The 27,409-nt window shown below is 34.7% G+C and overlaps 1 protein-coding gene across 5 annotated transcripts in view; it reads right to left on the bottom strand.

Moving 5' to 3' along the window:
* Positions 1 to 27,409, bottom strand: part of Rttn (rotatin) — a 182,362-nt gene that overhangs the window by 24,810 nt on the left and 130,143 nt on the right. For all 5 annotated transcript variants that reach the window (XR_010041369.1, XM_003466520.5, XM_063231469.1 and 2 more), the window contains 5 exons: positions 21,621 to 21,758; positions 18,691 to 18,908; positions 10,966 to 11,071; positions 10,029 to 10,126; positions 8,444 to 8,521 (listed from right to left, as the gene is read on the bottom strand). Coding sequence is in view for 4 of the 5 variants with exons in the window: in XM_003466520.5 (XP_003466568.2) it covers positions 8,444 to 8,521; positions 10,029 to 10,126; positions 10,966 to 11,071; positions 18,691 to 18,908; positions 21,621 to 21,758 (638 nt within the window). In the remaining variant the exon portion in view is untranslated. The remainder of the gene's footprint in view (positions 1 to 8,443; positions 8,522 to 10,028; positions 10,127 to 10,965; positions 11,072 to 18,690; positions 18,909 to 21,620; positions 21,759 to 27,409) is intronic.

Here is a 27,409-nt window from a genome sequence, read left to right as displayed (position 1 = left end):
CTCTCTATTTACATTTAAATATTTTGCAAGTTAGGAGAATCAAACACCATCTTTAATGACCAAGCTCAAAGAAAGATATTGCTATCATGTTTCCATTCCATATTTCATCTTCAGCTCTCTTCCACTTATTTTTCTATACTGATGGTTCCGCTGAGACCAGCCCCATATTTGCTGTTGCCAAATCGTTAGATGTTGGAGCATTTATGGCAGGCCTTTTTACAATTTTCATCTCCATGCTACCTAGATCACCTCTAAACTCCTTCTCTAGTATTCCATTCCCAGTTGTTTTCTTATTTGTTGACACTTTCCAAAGATAAGATCCAGGATTTCACAATATATTCTTGGGAAATTTCACTTATACACATGGCTACAAATACGATCAACATACTTTTAATGTCACTAACCTATATTGCTCCTCAAAGCACCACACCATACTGGCTATTCATTGACTACAAGCCATTTTCCACCTGGATGTTCTAAAGGCACTTTACAGTAGCACATGCAAACCTTGAGTTGTGTTAGGGTCACATTTTGCTTGACTAAACCTTTTTGCAGTGATAAACATCCTAAAGTCTGGAAGTCATCCCACCTCTCTCTTCTTTCACGTTGGTCCCACATACTTATTCCTACCTATCTGTTTAGTCTTCCTCTCTGCCTGGGTTATGGTACTGTCATCTCTTGCCTGGACTCACACAGTCCTCTCCCTGCTAACCTTGTCTATTGTTCAACTCATTTAACTCATAGCCACCAGGATTTTTCTTCCTGGTATGGAAAATTCTCAGTGTTACACACATATAAACTAAAATGGGATGGTAGTACTGACTTGTGGATTACCACAATATGAAACAACAATAAAAACAGAATACCATAAGTTTCAGGTAAGACAGAATAGGAGAGAAATTAAGAATCTCAGCCCCACTGAATAATATTTATACTTAACAATAAATACTCTCTGGATTTACTCCTTCTTTAAAAACTTAGAAAGGTTGAATAAAAGACTGTATTTCTACAGGAAGCCAAATGTGACACAAATGTGAATACTATATTTGTAACTAATAGCTGAGTTAACATCTAATAAATCTTTATAGGTGGGCCCCACCCATCATGTGTTCCAGAGTACTCGAGTAAAGTGTCACTGATGAAGAGTAACCATATCCAGTCACAAGGATAGTATTTACCATGAAATAATTATAAATTTAGTAAATGACATCTCTATTTTGAGGAAAAAAAGACAACTGTAAATGCATAGACTGGGAATTTTAAAGAAATACATAAATATTCAATTCCCATCAAATTATTTTGAAATGTAAGCGGTTAGCTGTGTCTTATAGGGATATATGTTCATACATTCATTTTTCAGATAAAATGTTTATACCACACAATAGGCTGCACTTGGCATGTTTCAGGCCTGCCCAGGACACGCCCAGTGACCTTCTCCCAAACCAGGAAACTCGATGGTGGCAGAGGTAAATTTGTGCGACCCCAAGCCCCGAGAGACTTTAAGATCATCTCTTCCGAAGCTCAAAGATCCATCTAGAGCCCATAAACACTAGACTAGCCTTGGGAGGTTTTGTGGACCAACTATATTACACCCAGTGACCTTCCTCAATTACAGGATTTGAGAGTAGATGAAGTGAGTTCCAGGGCATTGGTCTTTGCCCGGGGAGAATTTCAACCCATCATCCACAGCAGTTCCCAGCTACGTGAAACACTGAAGGTGGCACGGGAGGGCCTGAGGGACTAACTGGATGCTCAGTAACTTCCTTTCAGTCCCAGGAGCCTAGGGCATGGGAGATGATTTCTAATGCATCCAGGGGAAGCCTTGGAACAACACTTGAAGTATAGAAATATAGGAAAACGACAAAGCGAAAGACCAAAATGCAATCTCAAACCTCCAGCCCATCCCAAGAAACCTTAGGAGCTATGTACACAGAAGAAAATATATGTCATACACCTGAAATATCTGAAATAACAGAAACTAAAATAAGCAACTCCAGGAAGCTTTAATGGAATTCAAACTAGAAATAATCTCAAGTAAAAGAACAAATGATAAAAGTAATGAAAGAGATGCTGAACATACCTAAAGAAGACACAGTTAAAAAATAAGAGGAACTAAACGAAAAGGTAGAATCCGTACATGAACAATTTAAGAAACAAACAGAAAACATAAAGCAGATACAAAGAGATATACAGGAAATCAAAAATTCCATTGAAAGCTGTAAAAACCGCCTCAATAAAAGTGAAGATAGAATCTCAGACCTTGAAGACAAGATTGCAGCTAGTGAACAGGAAAGGAAAGATATTTAACAAACAAGGAATCAGGAAATAAGAATTCAAGAGCTGCAAGATGATGGAAAGAAAAACAACATATGATTGATAGGGATAAATGAAAAAAAAAAGGGGAAAACATAAAGGATGTCATGAGGACATTTAGAGAAGTTATAACTGAAAATTTCACAAATATGAGAATAGAAATTGACATTAGGATCAGTAAAGCATATAGAACTCCAAATAGCCATAACCAAAATAAAACTACACACAGACATATAATAATCACCATCCCAGAAATCCAATATAAGAATAGAATATTAAAAGCTGTCAGAGAAAAAAGACAGATCACCTATAAAGGAAAACCTATCAGAATCACAGCAGACTTCTCAGCACAAACAATAAAGTCAAGAAGACCATGGAGTGAAGTATTTCAGATCCCAAAGGAAAATGATTTCCAACCTAGACTGATGTACCCTGAAAAACTGTCCTTCAAAATCAATGGAGAAATAAGATACTTCCATGACAAAGAACAGCTGAAGAACTTCATGATCACCAAACCAACCCTGCAAAGAATACTGAAAGACAGTTTAGATACACTTAGGAAAAAACCACTAAGCAAAGCAGACAATTACACAGAACGGAAACATAAAAATTCAACAGCAGAAAGATAAGATGTCAATGATAAACCAATATATAACAGTTATAATCATTAATGTAAACGGTCTCAATGCACCAATTAAAAGAAACAAGACTGGCAGAATGGATCAAGAAACAAGATCCACCATATGCGGTCTACAAGAAAACCATCTAACCCAAAAGGATACTCACAGACTGAAAGTCAAAGGATGGAAAATAATGCTTTTTGGGGGTTCAATAGGAACCCCCCAAAAAGTGGGGGTAGCTATTCTGTTTGCAGATAATGTGAACTGCAAGGCAATAATGATCAGAAGAGATAAAGAAGGTCATTACATACTGGTTAGGGGAAAACGTCAAGAGGAAGAGATAACAATCTTAAATATATATGCACCAAATTCCAGAGCATCTAATTATATAAAGCAAGTATTAACAGAAATGAAAAACCAAATTAGAGGGGCTGGAGATTTAGCTCAGTGGCATAAGCGCCTGCCTTGCAAGCAGGCAGTCGTGAGTTCAATCCCTGGTACTGATAAAAAGGAAAAAAAACAAAAAAAGAAAAAGAAAAAAAAAACAAAAAACAAAAAACAAATTAGCAGTAACACAATTCTAACAGGAGATCTTAACACACCATTGAAACCAAGGGACAGATCAACCAGACAGAAAATCAGCAAAGAAATAAAAGAACTGAATCATACATGTGAACAAATGGACTTAATAGATATATACAGAGTGTTCCACCCAACTACATCAGAATACACATTCTTCTCAGCAGTACATGGGTCATTCTCTAAAACAGATCATATATTAGCCCTCAGAACATATTTAAATATATGGAAAAGAGTTGAAATTACCCCAGATATGTTATCGGATCATAGTGCCATGAAATTAGAAATTAATTATAAAGGATACAGCAAAAATTCCACAAACACATTGAAACTGAATAACACACTCTTAAGTAATCAGTGGGTCACAAAGGAAATTAAAGAAGAAATTAAGCAATAGCTACAAGCAAACGAAAATACAAATACAACTTACGGGAATCTGTGGGATGCAATGAAAGCTGTCCTCATTTATTGCACTGAGGGAAATTTATTGCACTGAGTTCCCATATCAGGAAACCAGAATGAATACAAATAAATAACCTGATGCTATACCTCAAACATCCAGAAAAAGAAGAGCAAGTCAAGCCCAAAGCCAAAAGAAGGGAGGAAATTATAAAAATCAGAGCAGAAATTAATGCAAAAGAAGCTAAGAAAACAATGCAAAGAATCAATGAATCAAAGAGTTGGTTCTTTGAAAGAATAAATAAAATTGATAAGCCCCTAGCTAACCTTATTAAAAAAGGAAAGAAAAAGCTCAAATTCATGCAATAAGGAATGAAAAAGGCAAAATCACTACAGACTCTGCAGAAATATACAATATTATCAGCACCTATTTTGAAAACCTCTACTCTCCTAGGTTTGATAACACAGAAGAAATAGATAGATTCCTAGAAACATATGAAGTACCAAAGCTAGGTCAAGAAGATGTAAAACTGCTGAAAACCCAATATTTATTAATGAAATCGATAATGTAATTAAATCCTTACCTACAAAGAAGAGCCGAGGGCCAGACAGATTCACTGTGAAACTACAAGAAATACAAAGCAGACTTACTGCCGACACTCCTCAAACCCTTCAATGAAATTGAAAGGGAAGCAGTCCTTCCTAAGTCATTCCTGGAAGCAAATATTATTCTAGCACCAAAACCTGAGAAAGACCTAACTAAAAAAAGAGAACTATAGGTCAGTCTCCCTAATGAACACAGATGCAAAAATCCTCAATAAAATATTGGCAAATAGGATGCAGCAAACCATCAAGATTATACATCATGACCAAGTGGGATTCATTCCAGGTATGCAGGGATGGTTCAACATATGTAAATCAATAAATGTAATCCACCATATCAATAAAGCCAAAAGTAAGAATCACATGATCATTTCTATAGATGCAGAAAAAGCTTTTGATAAAGTCCAACATTCATTTATGATAAGAACCTTACAGAAAGTTGGAATAGATGGTCTTTATCTCAATATAATAAAGGCCATTTATGACAAACCAACAGCCAGTATCATACTAAATGGCCAAAAATTGAAGGCCTTTACCTTAAAATCAGGCACAAGAGAAGGATGTCCCTTATCACCACTCCTATTTAATATAGTACTGGAAATACTAGCCAGAGCAGTTAGACAAGAGAGAGAAATAAAGGGATGAAGATAGGAAGAGAAGAAGTTAAATTATCATTATTTGCGGATGATATGATACTTTACATAGAAGACCCCCAAATCTCCATTGAAAGACTCCTAGATACAATAAATAAATTCAGCAATATAGCTGGATACAAAAACAATACTCAAAAATCAATAGCATTTCTATATACTGACAACAAAATCACAGAGAGAGAAATAAGAGAAACCACATCTTCATGCTAGCGTCCAAAAAAATGAAATATTTAGGAATTATTCTCACAAAAGAAGTGAAAGATCTATATAGGGAAAATTAAAGAAATTGAAGAGGATCTCAGGAAATGGAAAGACATTCCTTGATCATGGACAGGAAGAATAAATATTGTGAAAATGGCTATTCTCCCAAAACTGCTATACAGATTCAATGCAATCCCAATAAAAATACCACCAAGATACCTTATGGATCTAGAGAAATCACTCCTCAAATTCAACTGGAACCAGAAGAGACCTAGAACAGCAAAGATTGTTCTAACCAGCAAAAGCAAGGCAGGAGGCATCACAATCCCTGACTTGAAGTTATACTACAAAGCAACTGTAGTAAAATCAACATGTTACTACAGAGCTGAAGATCAATGGAACAGATTAGAAGATACAACCACAACTACAAACACATTCAATCACCTTATTTTTCATAAAGGGGCCAAATATGTTCACTGGAAGTACGACAGTCTCTTTAATAAATGGTGTTGGAAAAACTGGCTCTCCACATGCCGAAAACTAAAACTAGACCCATGCCTGTCACTACATACTAAATTAAAATCTAAATAGATCAAATATCTGAATATTAAAACAGAAACACTAAATCTATTGGAAGACAAATTGGGTAAAAACCTTGAAGACATAGGGGTACGTAGAGAATTCAGGAACAGGAATCAAATCGCACGGGAAATACTTCCCAGAATCAGTAACTGGGACTGCCTCTTATTAAAGTTTCTGCATGTCAAAAGAAATCTCCAGCATAGTGAAAAGAAAACCCACAAACTGGGATAAATCTTAGGGAATTGTCCCTTAGACAAAGGACTTCTGTTTAAAACACATAAAGAATTTTAAAAAATCAGGCCCCCAAAATTCAAAGATCCAATCCAAAAATGGGCATCTGAGATGAATACACACTTCTCAGATGAAGAAATACAAATAGCAAATAAATACATGAAAAAATGTTCATCATCATTACTCATTAGAGAAATGCAAATTAAAACCACACTGAGATTCCATCTCACTCCTGAAAGAATGGCCAGGATCAAGAAAACTAACAACAACACATGCTGGAGAGGCTGTGGGGAAAAAGGAACTCTATGCATTGTTGGTGGGAGTGTAGACTGGTGCAACCATTGTGGAGGTCAGTCTGGAGATTTCTCAAAAAGCTGGGATTGGAAGTCCCATTTGTTCCAGCTATTCCATTCTAGGCATATTCCCAGAAGAATTGAAAACATCACACCATAGTGATATATGTGCACCCATGTTTATAGAAGCACAATTTGTAATAGCCAGATCTTGGAAACTTATGTGTGCACAAGTGAGGAATGGATAAAAAAAGTTGTGGTATTTTTATACAATGGAGTACTACTCAGCTATAAGGAATGATCACATTGAGATATTTATAAATAAATGGGTGCAGCTTGAGACCATACTCATAAGCGAAATAAATCAAACTCACATGTATAAATACCGAATAGTTTCCCTAGTGCAAGAAATGATAAGAATACATAAAAGTATGTGGTAAACATGATTCCCCATTATATTGCTTCGAAGTCTTATAATGTTTTCATTAATTGGAATGGTTCTATTCCGGGTTGTTTGATTTTATTGTCTGTGATGGTATGAATAGTTATTTTGAAGAAAACAAGAGAATATAATAGTTAGTGCTGATATAATATCATCTTATTTTGAAGGCCCATGAAGCTTTTGTTCTTTTGTCTCCATGGGTATATCATGTTGTATCTTACTGGATTTTATTATATGTGATAGTATAAACAAAATTTTTTATAGACAAGGAGATAATACAGAAACCACTGTTCATTTTCTGTTAGTTGGTTCTAAATACCCTGTAATTCTTTCATTCTCTTGAATGGTTTCACACTGTCTTGATATGTTTGATGTTATAGTATACAAAGTTATAGTCAAATATTTCAAGGAAAGAGACACTGTGGGAGGTACTGTTATGTCAGGTTATCTTGTGGTGAAACACTATGTTGCTTAAATTGTTCTGCTCTGATCTGTATTATTATGTTGTTATATCCTCTTTTATCTTAATCTCCTTTTTCTTTTAATTTTTTAATAAAACAATAAAATGTTTGTACCAGTTTTGCCACAATTATGTAAGAGTAAAAGCAGGTAAAAATTTGAAAATACTGGATCCATAATTTATCTTTGTCTTGCACATTTTCCACAGTGTATCTGCATTAAAGCTTCAATGCAGTGCTTTAAAGTAGTGCATCACAATAGCACAATCAAATAAAATTGCTCAAAAGATTGTATCCAAACAGCAGGACTAACGCAGTGGTTTAACATGACACCATTGATGTTTACAGGTGAAGCAAGATGTCTCAATGGTTTCAGACAGAGGGATCACATAAATGGCCATCAGAATTAGAAGTAAGGATCTTCCTTTAGGTTTACATACCATGTTAGGTTGCAGCAGTAGTTTCTATTCTGAAGCAAGAAATACTCTTATCTTCTTTCCTTATAGATATAGATACTACCACATACTTTCCTTGGAAAATTGTTCTGATAAAGCCCTTTTTAAAAATCTACATTACTAGATACACACGACTATTCACTCCATTCTAGTAGAGAAATCTCTAAATGAGTAACAGTACAGAATGAAACTGAAGTTCATAAAGTCCACGTTTCAAGGATAATGTTAAAATACTGCTATAAACAAGAACTATACTCAATATTAAGAAATAACAATGAGATTAGATGCATCCACTTCTGAGAATTAACTCTTAGTTTAAGGACCAAAAATGCATCTTAACACAATAGAAAGGGCTTCTATTTTTCCTCCTATAATATCTCCTACAAAAAGTAAACTTTCTAGCTGGATGTCGTAGGACACATGTAATCCCAACACTCAGAAGAGATTGAGGCAGAAAGATTAAAAGTCTGAGGTCAACCTACGTCATATTAAGTCCAAGGCCTGCCTGAACTATATAGTGAGACTTTGTCTCGAAAAACACAAACAAAAATAATTTTTTAAAATGTAACATATTTAAAACTGCTACTAAAATTGTGACAAGGTGTTCTACTTACTTTACATTCTTCGTTTTGATAAAGACAGTTTCTTAGGAGCTGCATAGTGACGCTTAACTCTTTAGTAAAACCATCCTCCTGTTTAAATAAAAAGATGTTAACAAATGTGAACATAGCCCTTTACCCCACTTTTTGTATATAGTAATTCTCTCCCCTTTGTATCACAATAGAAGGCAGCTGTGCTGACCACCATAACTTTAAGCAGACTGACAAGCTAACGATCTCTGAAAGATGACCATATCTCAAGAAGTGCATCCACTACAAAAAAGCTATTTCTGTTCGATCAAGCATGGAGGAACTAGGATATATAACAGCCTATGTTTCATCTCAATAAAGTGAGGCAGGTAATGCCTGGTTTTCAATCACATTCGGTGTTGGCTGAGTCTCTCAATGATGAAGTAAGGGCTTTTGGTCACAGAGGAAAAAGGAAAAGAGGCAAGAAAAGAAACACAAATATCCGTCAATGCCCTCTATCAGTTAAATCACTAAATACAGTTCTTTCTACAAAGACACACACGAATACACACAAACACCTGGATGTTTGCATATTCATACACACATTCATTTTCTGAAAAAGTCTGAGGGGCAAATCTTATTTATAATTATTTAGCGCTCCTCTTACATAATAATAGTTATTTTGTGTTTATCAAAACATATAATTTAAACATGAGTCAAATAGATTACATAACTAGAAGAGACATTTGAAAGTCACAGAAGGAGATAGGCAGATTAAGGATACCAGTTCTGCAACTGCAAGATGGGCAAAAATCTGGCTTTACCAACTGTCATTTATGTGACTATGATGTCATCAATGTTCAAGAGATAAGAAATATGAAATGTCTGAATGCTGTATGACATTTAATAAACTCGTAGTAAATTACAGCAATTATGTATTGCATTTCCTAGAAAACTTCTGTTTGCTTTATGAGAATGCCTTTGGAAGGATACATTTTACTGATATAGTATAGTATCACATGCATGTAGGTATCTCCAAGTGCTTAAAATAACAAAAGCAAAACCACATGGTTTACATACCATGTTAGGTAGCAGCAGTAGTTTCTATTCTGAACCAAGAAATACTCTTATCTTCTTTCCTTGTAGATATAGATACTACCACATAATTTCCTTGGAAAATTGTTCTGATAAAGCCCTTTTAAAAATCTGCATTATTAGATGCACACAACTATTCATTCCATTCTAGTAAAGAAATCTCTAAAATGAGTAGCAATACTGAATGAAGCTGAAGTCCATAAAGTCCACGTTTTAAGGATAATGTTAAAATACTGATATAAACAAGAACTTTAATCAGTATTAAGAAATAGCAATATAGAAATCTCATGTAACTATAATCAGTATTAAATAACAATATAGAAACCTCATGTAAAAACTTCCAAGTGAGAGTTAAGAAAAAAGGTGTCCAATAACCTGGTGACATAGAAATTTCAAAATTTTATTTGACTGCCTTTCTTCTAAAGGAGACACCACTCATTTCAACCTTGTATTCACTTACAGGCCCTGGACCACTGGAAAGACGGTCACCACATGTATTCATTTCTTTTACCCAAAAATGTAGAATTAAAGTTACCTTCTTTTTCAGTGCTGCCTTCCCAGGCCTTAACGAATCAAGGTTCAGCTGTGCATTGATACACTTCATGTGTTCCACACAGCTGTCTATGAGGTCAGCTGAAACACACAATTTCTAAAGTCAAAAAGATACTTCATTTCCCTATGTGAAAAACTACATATAATCAGATTCTCAAAAGCGTTTGTATCTGTGGCCCAATTCACTTTTAGCACTTTCCGTGAGATGAACAAATCACAGTGGGGAAAAAGTAAGAGAACTAAAATGCTGCAGCCCTGCTTTTCTGGCTTCTTAGTAAACTAGTCCCTCAATGCTATGTAATTTGTATTTTGAGATTTGCATAACTTTAATCGCAATCACAATGGAAATTAAGGACTTTATGTTGCTGTTATTCTCTTTAGACTCTCCTCTGTGTTCTGATAAAAAATAATACAACACTTCTGAGGGGAAATTTATATAAAAATATAGAATTATCTGCTACTAAATTGTCTTTACCATCAAAACTATGAGTTCTAGGAGGTTGTTTTTAGGTGTGCAGAATATGCTTGTGGATACACAATATTTTATTATGAAACTGAGTAATGTATTTTTTTTTTGTTTTTTAACATTTACATATATATACTCTAGAGTAAGACACATTGCACACCATCTATGCCACACCACCCTGAACCCACCTTACCTCGTCTAATCTCAGAAGCTAAGTAAGGTCAGCCTGGTTAGTACTTGAATGAGAGTATCATTACACAGTAAATAAAAAATAATCTACAGAATAATTTATTTGAAAAGTAATGTATGTTTACTGTTTTTTCCATAAAGAAAAAAAATCTACACTTCTTCAATGACACTGAAATTAAACTGTAAGAAAATTAAAATGAACAAGCCACAAAATACATGATTTGACAATGTACCACATGAACAGTCGATATGTTATGTAGATTACCTTTCAAAGCATGCGTCTGTGCTCTTCTGCTCACTGCCAGAAGGGACATTAATGCATTTGCAGCAACTCTTTTCAGGACATCTTTGGAGGATTTTCCTTCATAACACTGCAAATAATACAGACCAAACTGCCTTAAAGAAAAATTACATTAAAAGACACACTGCCATCAATCCTCCTCCAGCTGTTCCCTCTACTTTCAAACTCACTTATCCCACTGTCCTTGCCCTTTTCCAAAACAGTTCTGAAATTTCTCTTTCTCTAGAGTCCTTAGTTACACTTTCAGTGCTAACTCCATAGCCTGAGTCAGCTCAAAATATTTACCTTTTATGGTCATTTTGACTTTGGGAAGGAAACAGAAATCTCATAGTGTTAAGATGGGTAAAAACAGACCAGAATGTTTTAACAGTCTGCCTTTGTCCTGGATGGCACTCAGCAGCAGCATTTACTGTACTTTTTTTTAATCATACAGATACAAAAAACTTCCAGAACTGTTCAGTAATTGGAAAGAATGATGGGATAAGTGTGATTAAAGTGAGGGGGAAATATTTTTATGGAGATTAATGGCAATGTGTTTTAGTGCAATATGTTTAAAAATTTACACACTATATTTTTAGGACATCACTTACAAAATTTTTTACAAAAAATTTCAAATATAAAAAAGTAGAAAAACAAAAATTACCCGTATTTTTTCTTTTTAAAAACTCTTGAATAAACTTGTAAATGCTAGATACAAAATATTATCCAGTATACCAAACCAAAAAGTGATTCTCATATCTAACATAATTAACAATAATTTCTTGGTATCTACTAATATCTAATACAAATTTGGACTATTTTGTCTCCAGTATCCTCTTGCAGTTGCGTTACTAGAATGAGAATCCAAGAAGCCCTTACATCATGTCAGTAGTTACATTTCCTGAATTGAGAACATCCTTCCCTTCCCCATGACATGACCAGCACAGTATTGGTGATAACAGCAACAGTACCAATGTGTTACTGTTGTTACTTGGCTACTGACTAGATCTGACCAGTCATTCTATAAAATGTCCCACATTTCTGATTTATCTGTCTGCTTCCTCATAATAATGTTTACTTGTATTCTCTCTTCTATTTACTGGATATTATAGTGTTACATGCTTGACTGAGTTTAGGTTTAACTTTTGAAAGTACCAACTTATGGATATATGAATAAATTTGAATTGTAATATCAGAGGGTTGATAAATTTCTTTTTTAGATTTACTTACTAGTAGTTTTACTTGCTTTATAAATATGATTCAAATTCGTAATTTTTCATTTACCAGTCATTTTCAAAATGATCCAACTTTAGTACATTATTAATGTTAAAACTATGTATTTTACATCAAATATAGAACAACACAATTACCTTGATGCAAATCTACTTATAATTCTTATTTGGTGTATGCTTGTGTATTACTATAAAAGTCTTTACAGAGGGGGCCTTGTCAAATTTATATCAAGTCAACAAATTCATCTTAAATACCTCATACAAGCTGTTACTTCTAACCAGGAAAGTCCCAATATGGCCACTGGTTTAGATTTTAAATGCCCAGATTCAAGGATATTTGGTAAAGATCATGCTGACTGATATCATGAAGAAGAAAAAAGGAAAGTATTACAGGATTATATTGGGCATATAATCATTATAGCTATCTCTGAGAATCCTAATTTGTCTATCAAATAATCTTCATCATTAATAGAAAAATTCCTCTAGTACACCCATCTTTATTCAACCTGCATGTATTAATGATCAAGAAAACTCAAATTTATCCAAGTAGATACTACTAACCATCTAGTATATGTAGTAATTAGAGGAGAAAATAATCGGAAAGACTTGTAATGGAAAAACTTTATGATAAGACAGTTTGGGAGGATTTTGAAATCCCATTAAAATGACAAAAATGAGATCAATGTGTGTGACAAATATCTAGAAATCAGAAAGCAGTTGAATAGCAAATAGGTGAGGCTCAAGAATCTGGAATTCTAAGTTGTAAATGAATAGTACCGTAGACTAGACCTGAACTGCTGAGTTTAGTAACACGTATACCAGGAAATGAGGATGCAGAAGAATTGTTTAAAAAGTCTTTTAGACTCAGATTTTGCTCACTGCCAAACAATTCTTGTGCATCTAAACTACTCTTCCATAACTCTTGCAAATTTCTGGAGGTTCAATGTGTGGAGAAGATTAATTATATTCTAACTGGCAGAGAGCAGGCATCTGTATAGGTAAGGGTATTTTGAAAATAGGAAGGACCAAGTGAAATTGTATGAACTATCTTTTCACCAATTTTGCTACCAAATGCTTGGCAGTTGCATTTTTCACTTGACAAGATAGACCCACAAAACAGACCACAAGTGACAACCTACCCTCAGTCTCCAAGTCTTAAAGAGAGCAGGTACCAAGATTATCAGACACCGGAAAGGCCCCTAACCAGAAAATAGAGATTGAAAAATAAAACAGAAAAGAGATTATGTAGGAAGAAGAAAATGTAATAGGAGTTCTAAACTGATAGAGCACATAAAGTGGAGGGAATGTCAGTAAAGGAATCTTAACAATATGAACTTAAAGGTGGTAAGAGCCCCCAAGAGAGAGCCGTACATGGAAAAGTGACCAAATTTTGGCACTTCATCATAAATGAAAGAATACTGGAGGAAAATAAATAGTCTAAACATTTACTGGGAGAGAGAAACCAGAAACCCATAATGGCTTCAGAATTACCTGTAGAACACTACGGGTTGAAGGGAATAAATTAAACCTCTTAAATATTGAAATTAAATGATTTTCAGTCAAATTCTCACTACCACAACTATAACATTTATAAGGATATAACAAAGGCTTTCAGACATCCAGATATGAGCAAAACCTCTGTGTACTTTTTCATGGCAGCTAGAAGAGAAAACAGGCTCGCCAGCTCAGACAGGACACTGACCAGGAGAGAACACAGGAGAAGTCAGGGCGCAGCATATGGGGGGCAAATCAGCACATGGGGGGCACATGGGGAGCAAAGCAGTGGGGGGAAAATCTGCCAGGAACAAGGGGAGGGTGATGGAAGCGTAAGCAGTGTAACTTTTGATACTTCTTAACACACTGAAAGGATGTTTGACTACTGGCAAAGAACATGAAGCTCATTAGAGATAACAGAAAACTTAGCAAGTTAAAAAAGTAATAGAATAGTTGCATCTAGGGAAAACAAAAAGTGGGCAAAAAAAATAAAATTACTGTTAGCAACACAGCTCGATTGTGTGTAACTTTCCCAGATTTAACACTGTACATGGTGTCTATTTTTAATTTTTCATATGATTTATCAATATTTTTAGATACATCAATATTGAAGGAAGGAGTGATCACGATAAAGGAATATAAGCATGTGGTTTAGAGACAGTGAAAAGAAATTATACACCTGCACACACAGGGGTGCACATGGTTGGAAGTGTAGGAGACCTTACAGGTAGGAAGGATGAAGAAAGCTCAGGTGATGGACAGCAAGCTACTGCTTAGGGCAAATACTAAAAAAAAAAAAAAACAAAGGAAAAATAGAATTCAATCACTGGTAGAAAGAAAATAAGAATTAATGATGAAACTTCCTTAAATTTTGTTCTTTTTTGGATAAATTACTTTTGTATATTAAATGACCTATCCTACATAAAGGGTTTTTTTTTTTTTTTTTGCTTTCTTTGAATAAGTTACTTAACACAAAAACCAGCTTTTTAATTACTGTGAACACTCATTAACATAAAGTATCTGAAATATACAAGACATTTCAACAGATTTACTCTTAAATTTTCACTAAAACACATAGACAAAATATATTTCCTAAAATATGACACTGAAGTCTGTTATTGCTTATCTTCAGATATTAGATCAAATAAAAAGAATAAAATTAATTTGTCAATTACAAACAAGCCTTGTATAGCTAGTGATTTCAATCTTGTTATCAATATGAATTTGCAAATGAAACGTATTAAGAATCATTGTGAAGTAGAGAAGGTAAAATTTCAGTAAGTAAAACTTGTTCAATAATTTATAGACCAAGAAAAGCTAATAATGTCATAGAGAATACTCATATTCTAAAGCCCTTGAAATGAATTCAAGAAAAATTAAACTTACATTTTTGATATATGTTTGAATAATTTCAACATATATCCCTTAATGGTGTAGTGTTATAAAGCAATCATTTAAAAGGTAGTCTGCCAACACATTTTAATTAAATTCTAAAACAATAATTTATCAGGAGGATGCAGAAATTTAGAGGTTGCTGAAACTTAGCAATAATGTAATTGATCAATGTCATTCCACATTTGAAAAACTGAATCACAAGAAGTTATGGGATTTACTTCGTATCTTACATCTAACATATTTGGTGTATGGTTTTACAGAGAATTTAAATATACCTTTGAAGGACAGCAAATTCATAACACTGTACTATTTTTTCTTATAATTTAAAGACTAGCTAATTTGTTACATCTAGCATTTGGCACAAGCTACAGCCTACATACATATGTAGTAAGACAGATTTTTTAATAATGAATTTTGTTGTTGCTTAATGTATTTTAATATTTTAATTAATATATCTTTCAATAGAGCACAGAAAATAGCATTCATAACTTAACTACATAATAATAGTCTTGCCTTACATTAGGCACATATTTTCTCCACTGCATTAGGGATACAATTTCTGTCATCACTCTTTGTCTTTGACTTGCTTGTGCCTTCTTTCCATCTAAAATGGAATACTGTATGTGTTCATATCTTACTGTTTACATGAGTCTGAAGAGTATGAATTATTTGGAAACATGTTTTAAAATTATTGGCCAATGGATCGATATTTATTGGTCAATGGTACATATTTTTGGTAATTTGGTTGCAGAATACCTCAATTTCTTTGGTCAAAAAGATAACAACAAAAGAAATAGATTTTATAATAAATATTATAAAGTATTAGAGAAAAAGAAGACAAGGCAAATTACACAAATTCTTCAGCATAGAGCTTTTATTAAGCACCCTCTTATAAGCTAATTCATTGTCCATATCCATATTTAGCCATATATACCATGAGTCTGATCACTGATTCCAAGAAACACAGTATCACTTAACAGTGGAAACAGTTGGAAAATAAAGTATCCCTGGTTTGAACTCCAAACATATTTAGCTACTTATCATTGATAAAGGGGCTAAACACATTCACGGAAGAAAGTCAGCCTCTTCAATAAATGGTGCTGGAAAACCTGCCTTTCCACATGTCAAATACTAAAGCTAGGCCCAAGTCTATCACCATGCACTAGACTAAAATAAAAATGAGTCAAAGGTCTAAATATTAAAATAGAAACCCTAACTCTGCTGGAAGTGAAAATAGGTAGAACTCTTGAAGACATAAGTGTAGGGAGAGAATAAAGCCCTGATCCCATGGCAAATACTACAAAGAATCAACAACTGGGATCTCATCTTATTAAAAAGCTTTTGCATAGCAAACGAACCACCAACAGAGTGAACAGATAACCAGAGTGGGAAAAAATTTTAGCCTGTTCCCTCAGACAAAGGACTAATCCCTAGAACATATAAATCACTGGAAAAAATCAGATCCCCTAAATTCAAAGACCTAATTCAAAAATGGGCATCTGAGATAAATGCACACTTCGCAGATAAAGAAATACAAATGGCAAACAAATATATGAAAAAAATGTTCAATATCACTTGTTATTTCAGAGATGCAAGTTAAAACAATATTGAGATTCCATTTCACTCCAGAAAGAACAGCTATCAAGAAATCAGCCAGTAACAAATGCTGCAGGGGATGTGGGGAAAAAGGAACCCTTCCCTTCTTCACTGTTGGTGACAGTGATGCAACCACCACAGAAATCAGTGTGTAGAGATTCCTCAAAAAGCTAGGATTAGAAGTCCCATTGCACCCGGCTATTTCCCTTCTGGACATTGTTTCAGAAGAATGAACAGCGTCATACCACAGTGATACATGCACACCCATGTTTATAGCTCCACAGTTTATAATAGCTAAATCTTAGAGACAATCCAAATGTCCATCAACTGATGAATGGATTAAAAAATGTGTTTTTTATGTAGAAAGGAGTGCTACTCTACCATAGAGAAGGATAAACGAGATATTTACTGTTTAATGTATGGACCTTGAGACCATACTCTTAAGTAAAATAAACTGGGCACACATGTGCAAACATTGCATTGTCCGACTTCTGTGAGAAACTGAATATGTGAATAAAAAACAAATTGTACAAAACATATGGTGAAAGGGAAAGAAACTGTTCAAAAGGAAAGGAAAAAGAGAACAGAAAGGAAAAGCAAAAAGGAGAAAAGGATAAAATGGAAACAAAGCTTTGTAAATAAGGAGGGGAAAAAGAATCGAAGGGATCGGAGGGGATGGAAGAAAAAAGACAAAGCAAGGTTTATAATGTACAGGTTAAATTTCCTATGATGAATACGATCACTGCATATCCCTAAAGTGTGCCAATAAACTTAATTAAATTAAAAATACATATAGTCCTGGATTGGCCAGCCTGGAAGTCTTTAAATCTCACCAGCAGGACTGACTACATAAACCAGTTAGGCTTGAGAAGCTGGGCTCCCAGAGCTACTCAGTACTGCAGCCTAGGCAGAAAAGGAGAGGCCAGCACACAGTTCTCACAGCACTCTTCTGTGAGCGAAGCCCTGGAAATTTTCTGAAGAAAAAGCATGTTAAGAAAAGCAAGGGACTTTGTATGGAGAAAAGGTGCTCTGTCAAAGTCAAAGTTAGAAAATTCACAATTGGGCCGGATCGTGGGGGTGGGCAATGAGCAGGTATGAATTCAGTTTTCTCAGTTATAACACCCTTAAAAGGCAAAGTCAGCCAGCTCATGTAATCGCCGTCATTCTGATAAGCAACGAGACAACTGTGACAACGTCTATTTTTCTTTTTCAGTTTAAAAAGCTGAGTGTGTGAACATGAAGCAGTATAACAGGGAAGCTCTGGTTCCCAAGGTTTTAGAAGAACGCTTTAAGGACTCTTCTCTAGAGTCTCCGGCTTTGCAAGGAACTGCTGGAGGTAGATGAGAAAATATAGGTAGGCCCTTGTCAGGGTGCTTACCATTGTTGGAGAGGTAACTGGATTTTGTGGGGTGGGGAAAACAAACTCCACTAAAGAACCCTGTGATGATCTCTATAGGACAGCTTCTAGCTGGATAAAGCAAGTGTCTCTTTCTCTCTTTCTACCAGCCTTATCTGTATTCCAATATAATCAACACTAGTGCCCCAAAATATTTTCATAAGCATGACTGTCACAGACCGAAATAAAATTTCTAAGTGCCAAAGAGACCATCGCAAATAGGCAGATGGCGCAATCTTCGTAAAATGTAGCCAGCTGATTGGGATGCCGAAGTAAATCCTTCAATGACGAATTCTACTACTTCACTACCCGGCAGGAGAAGAGAAAAACCATAAAACCACAGGATTATTAAAGAATTCTTAATGCCTAAAAAATCTAGTAATATTCCTATTTGTAAAAAAAAATATGAAACTTAAACTTATGAAATACTTGTAGCCTTTTTTTCAATTGCTAACCTATTTATATTTTTATAGTTTCAGTAGTCATGAATATTATTACTCTTTTAATTCAAATGATTGAAAAAAATTTTAACAAGACCAAGACTGAAAGTCAATTTATTTTAAACAAAAAGTTTAGAAAACCAAGAAATTTTTGTACCTGAAGAATTATTTCATTAAGTTGTTCTGATGATTTCTGATTATCCCGGATTTCATCAAGAAGCAAAACCATCATTGGACTACGGTCTAAACTCGTCTTGTCCTTGTCCTGAAGATGTAATTTTGCTTCCTCCGTCAGAAGAAGAGCTAGGAACTGCAGACTGGCAGTGCAAAGAGCAGGACACCTGACTGATAATCCCACACACTTGCAGAACATCTCTAAAAGGGAGAATGATTCAGATATAAAAGTTTGGAAATGTCTTCAAAATTAAAGAGAAAATGAATCAGACTGATTTGAGCAATTAAGTTTATAGCTTCCTTAACTAACAATGTAAAGCCATCAAAAGCTTAGGAATAACAAGAATAATTGCTGTTTAAAAGCAGACTATTATGACAATACAATGAATTAGTGATTCTCTTCAATTCTCACTATATGGTTTTGTCTTTGTATGTAGTTGTGGAAGTTCATGTGTTTACACAGGCACATACACACAATATCTGCTAAAACCTCAAGAGTAATATACACAGATAAGTATTGATTCTTTGAGCCCGACTGAATATATGAAGTCTTGAGAATTTTTAGCTTTTTCTGACTTCAGTACAATGTTTAAAAAAAAGGTCCCTAATGGCCAAGGATGTGACTTAATAGTAAAACACTTGCCTAGTATGTGAGAGGCCCTGAGTTTGATTCACAAGGTAAAAATAAAGAAAGACAGGGCATGATGGCACACACTTGTAACCGCAACACTTTGGGAGCCTGAAGTAAGGCGACTGAAAGTTCAAATCCTGCCTGGGTACTTAGCAATTTCTTATCTCAAGGTGGGGCAGGGCAGGGAGGTAGCTCATACAGACACCTGGGTTCAATCCCCAGCTCTGCAGTACTGGAAAAAGAAAAAGCGAGAGACAGAGAAAAACAGAGAAGACAGAAAGAGACAGAAACAGAGAGGGAGGAAAGGAGGGAAGAAAGGAGGGAGAGGCAAAGGGGCAGGGAAAGGGAAAGAGGGAAGAGGGGAAAAGGGAAAAGACAAAACAAAATGGCTCACCTATCCATTCTATGGATCATATAGAGACCACCTTCTAAGTAGGAATGTATTTCTTTCGAACAAGTCAGTGTCAAATGATACTTTAAAACACAAGACTTAGTATGCAGTGTTGGCATGATGAATAAGCACATGAGTGGCTACGAACTGACTTGAAAACACAGTGCAGGGTGGAAAGAACAGATAAGCCACACTAAGCATCAATTCTGAGCCAGTCATTAAAGTTTCTTATGAATAACGATTCGTTTTAATCAAAATAACATTTCACTATTGCATTAATTTGAAAAGTATCTGACTTATAATTTTATTATTTTGTATCTATGCTTATATGAGATTATAACTATAAGAATTTATATAGATTTAGGCTTATACAAATTTAAGTGCCAAAAGGGAAATAATGCAGTTTTGCAGTATGGTTTTATAGAAATTATGTTCATTTAAATGTCCAACTACTAATCAAGTCCAAGAAAAGACTTTTGGTAACTAACTCATAGAGTGACCATGAGATGTATGAAATGTGTATGGATACAGGAGATGGAAACTGATAAAATACAAAATTACACAAAAAATGCCACCATGGCAAGAAAAATTAAAGATCATTTTGTTATGTTCTCATTAACATCACCATTATCAAAACTACACACTGTTATTTTTATGAATATTATAAATTGCACGTATATTTTATAGGTGGTCTTAAGTTTAATATTTTCATTGTGTCAACAGGGAAATCACATCAAACAAACAGCCTTAAATGGGGAGTTGCAAAAGTCTTCTGTTAAGAGCCAGGAGTAACTATTTTACACTTCTCTTGTTACCACTACTCAGCTCAAATATTAAAGCCTGAAAGTAGACACAGGGAACACATGAATGAGTATGGTTATATTCCAATAAAACTTTATTAACTAAATCACTTAATGGAAAAGATTTGACCAGATAGCTTTGATATCTTATGTGAGAAGCATTTCGCTTTCTATTGTTGGTGATTCAGGTAGTGAACTAATTTTTTTCCAATTAATGCAAGAGGAAATCTCAGTCTCTCAATAAGGCAGTCTCTTTCTATTTCCATCTCTTTTAACAAAACAATGATCTACATGAGGGTCACTTTACCACTTATGGCAGATTCATAACTCCTGTATCTAAATAACTTTATTTCTTATTGGATACATATTTCCCATAAGGATTCCCCATATTTTAAAACTATTATATAATACCATACATTTAAATTTTCAAAATGACCAAATTACAAAATTAGTCAATGTAATTAGTGGATAATTTGGAAACTTAGAAATCAATTCTGAATTTATTCAAGTAAATTATTTTAAAAGTCAAAATAAATAATTATTAAAATTTATAAAGAGACTATAAAAGCATTATAAATACTAGTCATTCCAAAATAATCACTTGTTTTTGAGGTAAATATATAGGAAATATCTTACAAAAGTAATTATAGTTTGCTGTAAGAAAACTATGTCTTAAAAATGCCTTGATGGTATTTTTATTATAACTTCCCATGTAATCACTTATAAAGGATCTTATACATTCAGACTTACCTACATACAGTGAACATATAACAGAAGAGACTGACTTTTTTCCAATAAGAGAACAGCTATCTCATTGTTTTATAATTTTACATGTATCTTCATAAAACAATAGGTTTTTCTTAATTGTTCTTATATGTCTTAAAATACATTGCAGTATTTTAAAAATATGTTTTTTTGGAAGGAATTCCTGAAGAAAAATCACTGAAAATTCCTCAAAACAAGTACCTTGGAATCTCATATGCTATATCAGAATTACTTAATTTTAGAGAACTTATATGTCTAATTGGGAATAGGGCTATCTTAACTTTTATTAGCAGAAGAAACCCAAGCCAGTTTCGGGGTCATCTTACCAACCACTGCCGTCCAGCGCTTGGCCACAGCTGACGTAATGAAAGGGAGAGAGAAAGTAGCAGCTTTTCTCAGGAGTGTGACCAGAAGGTCGAGTAAGTGTGTCCATGTGTGATAAAAAGCCGACATTAACTCTACATCTATAAAATTAATCAAAACATTTCAAGTTATTAATACAATGGAGAACCTTTCAAAATACACAACTTACCAGACTGTTTATTAGACTTACAATTAGAAGTTTAAGCTTATCAAATGAAAACGTATGTAACACAGCATTATCCATTTCCCTTAACTTCTCTTCCATTGCTTCTTAAAGATACCTCCCCTCCACCCTCCTTCACACAAAGACACACAAACCTTCTTCTTTTAAAACACACTCAAGCTTTTATAGGTAAATGGATGCAATTTGAGACCATACTCATAAGTGAAATAAATCAAACTCACATGTGTAAATAATGTATTGTCTCCCTAGTGTAACAAACTATAAGAGTAAATAGGATACAAAATCTTCAGTAAATATTGTGAAAGAGTAAGTATCTACTCAAAGGGTAAAAAATAACTCAAGGAAAAGGGGGAAAAAAGAAGGGAAAAGAAAAAAGATAGGAATTTGTATATACACACTTAAGATAGCTAAAGTGATTCTGTTACTAACTCTATTAATTCTTAGAACAAAACAGTTAACATTCATAGGATTTTATCAATTTTGCAGGTCTACATTTGGTAATCTAAGGAACTCCTTTAAAGACTGCTATGCAAAATACCAACCTTAGTTATGTTCCAACCACCTTGTTTTGAAAGCCTATATTACCACTGTTTTGGGCCCTTTGTTATTATTATTTGTCTTTTTCATTTCTTGTTTTTTAGAAACTTGCTTTGTTTTTCCCACTAATATAGAAAAGACAGATGAACACGTAAAGGCGTAGACACACCTAAAACTTCTCCTAAAGAGTTTAACAGAACTGACTGTATTATGCATGATGTTATAAATAGCTTCTTTAAAGAAAAAGAGACACTATGGTAGCCACTGCTGATTTCCTATTGTCATGCTGCAAAATCCGGTAATGCTTTTATTCATTTTTTAGATTGGTTTTAGTCTGCTTTGCATTATTTAATTTCAGCATTCATGAAGGTACGGACACCTATTTTGAAGAGAACAGGAGATTTTCCTATTGTCTGTAATGCCTTCATTAGTCTGTTTGATCAGTTTTACACTATTTTGTTGTGCATGAATTCATTGTGTGTGAAGATATAGACAACTATTTGGAAGAAAACAAGAGACATTATAGTAGGCAAAACAACAGTACAAGTGCATCATCAACAAACTCAACAAGAGAACCCAGAAATATTTTGACATACAAGATGAAATTCAGTAACAATCTCTTTTAAAGTTAATTTAACAGGACAGCACTGTCTAGGATATGCAAATGTTAATAATTTTACTAAAAAAATTCACATACTGATGACTGATACTGAATAAATACTATTAGGCAAGACCTTCTAGGAGGTAACCTGTCTGTACCTTTTCAAATCATCTACTTCAGGAAGAAAAACTAAAGCAAGCATGTCCAGCCCACAGGCCTCTTTGGCCCAGGAAAGTTCTTAGGCAGCTTCATAAGACTATAAATTTTTAACATAATTACATGATGTTTTGCAATAATTTTCAGGATTAGATTGTTAAGTGCTGGAGTATGGTGTGGGAGGCAACAAAGGAAGCCTTAAGTGACCTGGCAAGTAAAGCAGTGTGATTACTGATAACATTTCAGCCTACTTATACATGCATGCTCCTAAAGACAGGTATTTTATTATAAAGCATACTGGTAAGTTTCTTTAATACTAACATTTTATAGTAGCCCAAGATAATTCATCTTCATTAGAGAAGCCCAGGAAAACCAGAAGGTTAGATACCTATGGGATATGGAATAGTTCCAAGTATAAATCAGACAGGATAACTCAGCTAACAAAGATATTTTTAATAGGAATTTTTCACTAAAGCAACCAGGGCTCCTTTACAGAAACAACTAATGCTACTCTAAAATGAGAAAATCAAAGACAAGCTTTGGGTATCTCTCTAGGAAAAGAAGCAAAAAAACCCCAAAAGATTCAAGGCGCTATGTCAAAAGAAATGTATTAAAAGGAGTTAAACTAAAGAAACAATTAACACTTTGAGCACCAAAAGAAAAACAAAGGTAATGGAGGTTTTACATAATCACACAAGTTCACATCATGGAATAATCTGTACAGAACTGGCATAGAAATAAAACTGGCAGAGGAATAAGGACAAGAAAAGTTAAATTATTATGTGTAGATGACATGACAGTCTACATAGAAAACTTCAAAAACTCCACCAAAAGACTGCTAGCTAACAGACATGCTCTCACTGTAGCGGTTCCACCTCGCAGTCATGGTGCTCTCACCAGAGCTCATCAGACTCATGCTAGCGGCACTCTCACTGCAGCCACAGTCACACTCAAGTCGGGGGTTGGCGAGGCCAACAGAGAACAGAGCCAGGGTGGAGACCTGCAGTAACCCGTGGTGAGTTCTCAGAATTTGGCCCTGCCACGGAATGGGGGTTACTGAATGGACAACACATTGGTATTGGGCAGGTCAGGCCTCAACAAAGAATGGCAGTGACTTCAGTTGGCTGCCCCCTGACCAGAAAAGATTGGTGGGATCTGCTTGGGCTGCGTCATACCTCTGGCTGGGGTATGAAATTGCCAATAGCCAGGGATGAAATTGTCCTCAAAGTTATCCAGAATTGGTTCCATCTGCACAGAACACAATAAGGTATTGAAGGCCTCTGCTGGTTGGCTCGCAGCCTACATCGCCCTGACCAACTGCAAAATGGAGAGAGCAGCAATCTCTAGCCAGCGTACTTCAGAAGAACCATAACCAATATGGAAAGGGGCTGGGACCTCCACTATACATTGTCAGTATGGAAGAAACAAGAAACATGACAAGAGAAAGAAAAAGGAAAAATCCTCCAGCCAACCCAGGGAATCTGGGTCCAGGAGAAGTAAATATAGAAGAGATTAAGGGCAGCAAACATGCAATATCAGACACAGCATCAGCTGACATAAAGAAATATCTTCATGACATTGTAGACAAACTCAAAACTGAAATATTAATGCACGTAAAGCAATATATAAGATTAATAAAAAATGCTTAGGGGCTGGGGATTTAGCTCAGTGGCATAAGCGCCTGCTTTGCAAGCAGGCAGTCATGAGTTTGATCCCTGGTACCCATAAAAAGGAAAAAGACAAAAAAAAAAAAAATGCTAAGCACTTCTGAAGAAGACACAGATGGAAGAATGGAAGAACACCAAAAAAGGGAGAGAAACTTTCAATGAAGAATATTTTTAAAAAAAACTAAAATACATGAAACAGATTCACAGAGATTACCAGGAAATTAAAAACTCCATTGAAAGCTGGCAAAATTGCATGAAAGAAACTAGAGACAGATTAACAAAACTTGAAGATAGGTTTGCAATGTGTGATCGTGAAAGGAAAATTCTCTTAAAAACAATAAGGACACAGGCAGCAACAATACAAAGGCTAGAAGATGACAAGAGGATCTATAACTTAAGAATCAAAAAACTGAACGAAGAAGCAGGGGTAAAGGAAATACAATGCTATTCACAGAAATAATTAAGGAAAACTTCCCAAGCATAGGAAAAGGAAATGATATTCAGATCTATGAGGCATATAGAACTCCAGCCACCTACAACCAAAACAGAGCTACACCCAGATGTATAATAATGAAGATCCCAGAAATTCATCATAAGAACAGAATATTAAAAGCCATGAGAGAAAAGAAACAGATCACTTATAAAGGAACACCCATCAAAAATTCTCAACACAAACCATCAAATCAAGAAGACTTGAAGTGAAGTATTCCAAGCCCTGAAAAAAAATAACCTCCAACCTAGATTGATGTACCCTGAAAAACCGGCTCTCAAAATTAATGGAGAAACATGATGTTTTGATGACAAAGAGGAACTGGGAGAGTTCATGACCACCAATCCAACCCTACAAAAAATACTGAAGGACATTCTAGAGAGGGAGGAAAAAAACACCAAGATTTCAGGAACAGTGGCAGAGAGGCTTCAATGAAGGGGGCAGACAGTGGAATGAAGGAGAAAAGTAGACAACCAATGGCAGATAAAATAGCATAACAGAAATGAGGCAGACAATATAGGCTATAATCTCTAGCATAGATGGCCTTGATACACTAACAAAAAGAAACACAAGCAGAGTAAATCAGGAGATAGGGTCCATGGAGATGCTCTGTATAGGAAATATAATTAACCTGAAAGAGGGTTTATGGGCCAAAAGTCAAATATGAGAAAACAGTGCTCTATGTGGCAGGGAACCAGAGAGAAATAGGGGAAGCTCATCCAGTAGCTGCAGACAGGTTGGGAAGCCATGGTACTTTTGTGCAGTAGAGAACTACTCAGCTATAATGAAGGAAAATCTTGAGGCTTTTATAGGCAAAGGAATACAACTCAAGATCAAGCCCAGGGGTAAAAAGTCTCAGAACCACTTAGGTAAATAGTAAGTTGTCCCCAATCTAAAAACTAAAAGAATTAGTGGGACCAAAAATGTATAATGCACCCTGTAAAAGTGAAAAGGGAGGAATTGTCTAAAAAAGGAAGGCAGAGGACACTGTTAATAGTATATCAGGATTTAAAATTCACATTATTCTCACCACTCTGTTTAGTTTGATTATATTCTGTTTCAGTCTGCCTACCTGTACTAGATTTGAGGGCATAGACAGCTATTCCAAAAATAGCAGGATATATTACAATAACCATCCATAATTTCCTATTAACTTAATCTGAAGCCCTGTATAACTTACACTGTCTTTATTATGAATGATCTTATTTGAATCTGGTTTGTTAGATTGCTGTTCTGTACTGACTGATTTTAATCAAATCTATTATAATTGATAGTATCAAGTCTCAGAGTATAAGCAAATACTCTGAAGATGACAAGATTCACTAGGATTCCCACGCTGATTTGACTATTACCTGCTTTTGAAGTCCAATAATGTCTCTAATGTTTTGTTTTTATTAATAGTGTTATGTAGTGCTAAGTTCAATTATACTATGCCTGATGATACAGACAATTCTATTGAAGATAACAAGACATATCATAGTAACCATTATAGATAAAGTTGTATTGGGGTTTTATATGACTTTTTCGCTTTGTGTTTTTCTAGGAATTTGTTTCGGTTTGTTTTGTTTTTCCCTCTAAAACAGAAAGGAAGAAAAAGAGACACTAAGGTACCCTGTGCTGATTCCATAGAGACATGATGTGAAATCCAGGAATACTATTATTCTTTGTTCAGAATGATTTTAGTCTCTTTTGTTTAATTTCAACATGCGTGAAGGTATGGACAGCTTTTGAAAAGAATGAGACATTATGGCAGCCATTGTTGAATTCCTTATTGTCTGGTCTTCAAGACCTAAAATGCTTTCATCATCCTGTTTGGATCAGTTTTATACTATGTTGTTTTGTATGAATTCACTGTATGTGAAGATATGGACAACTATTTGGAAGAAAACAAGAGACAATGTGATAGATAGTGGAAGATCTCTGGTTGTCTTGCTTTGAAATCCGTGCCTCTTACATTGGTTTCTAATGTTCTGTTTTGTTCTGTTTAATTTTACTGTCTTTAAGATAAAACTGAAGAAAAAGAATTAAAGAAATTTACAAAGTGTTTTAGCTGCCTGCTGAGTTTTACAAATATATTAATGTAGTAAACTTCAAAATAAAATCCTACTAAATGCCAG

The sequence above is a fragment of the Cavia porcellus genome, unplaced genomic scaffold (assembly GCF_034190915.1).
Source record: "Cavia porcellus strain 051 isolate PalLab524CR breed Dunkin Hartley unplaced genomic scaffold, mCavPor4.1 scaffold_20, whole genome shotgun sequence".
NCBI lineage: Eukaryota > Metazoa > Chordata > Mammalia > Rodentia > Caviidae > Cavia > Cavia porcellus.
This window is presented reverse-complemented; position numbering and strand designations above follow the sequence as displayed.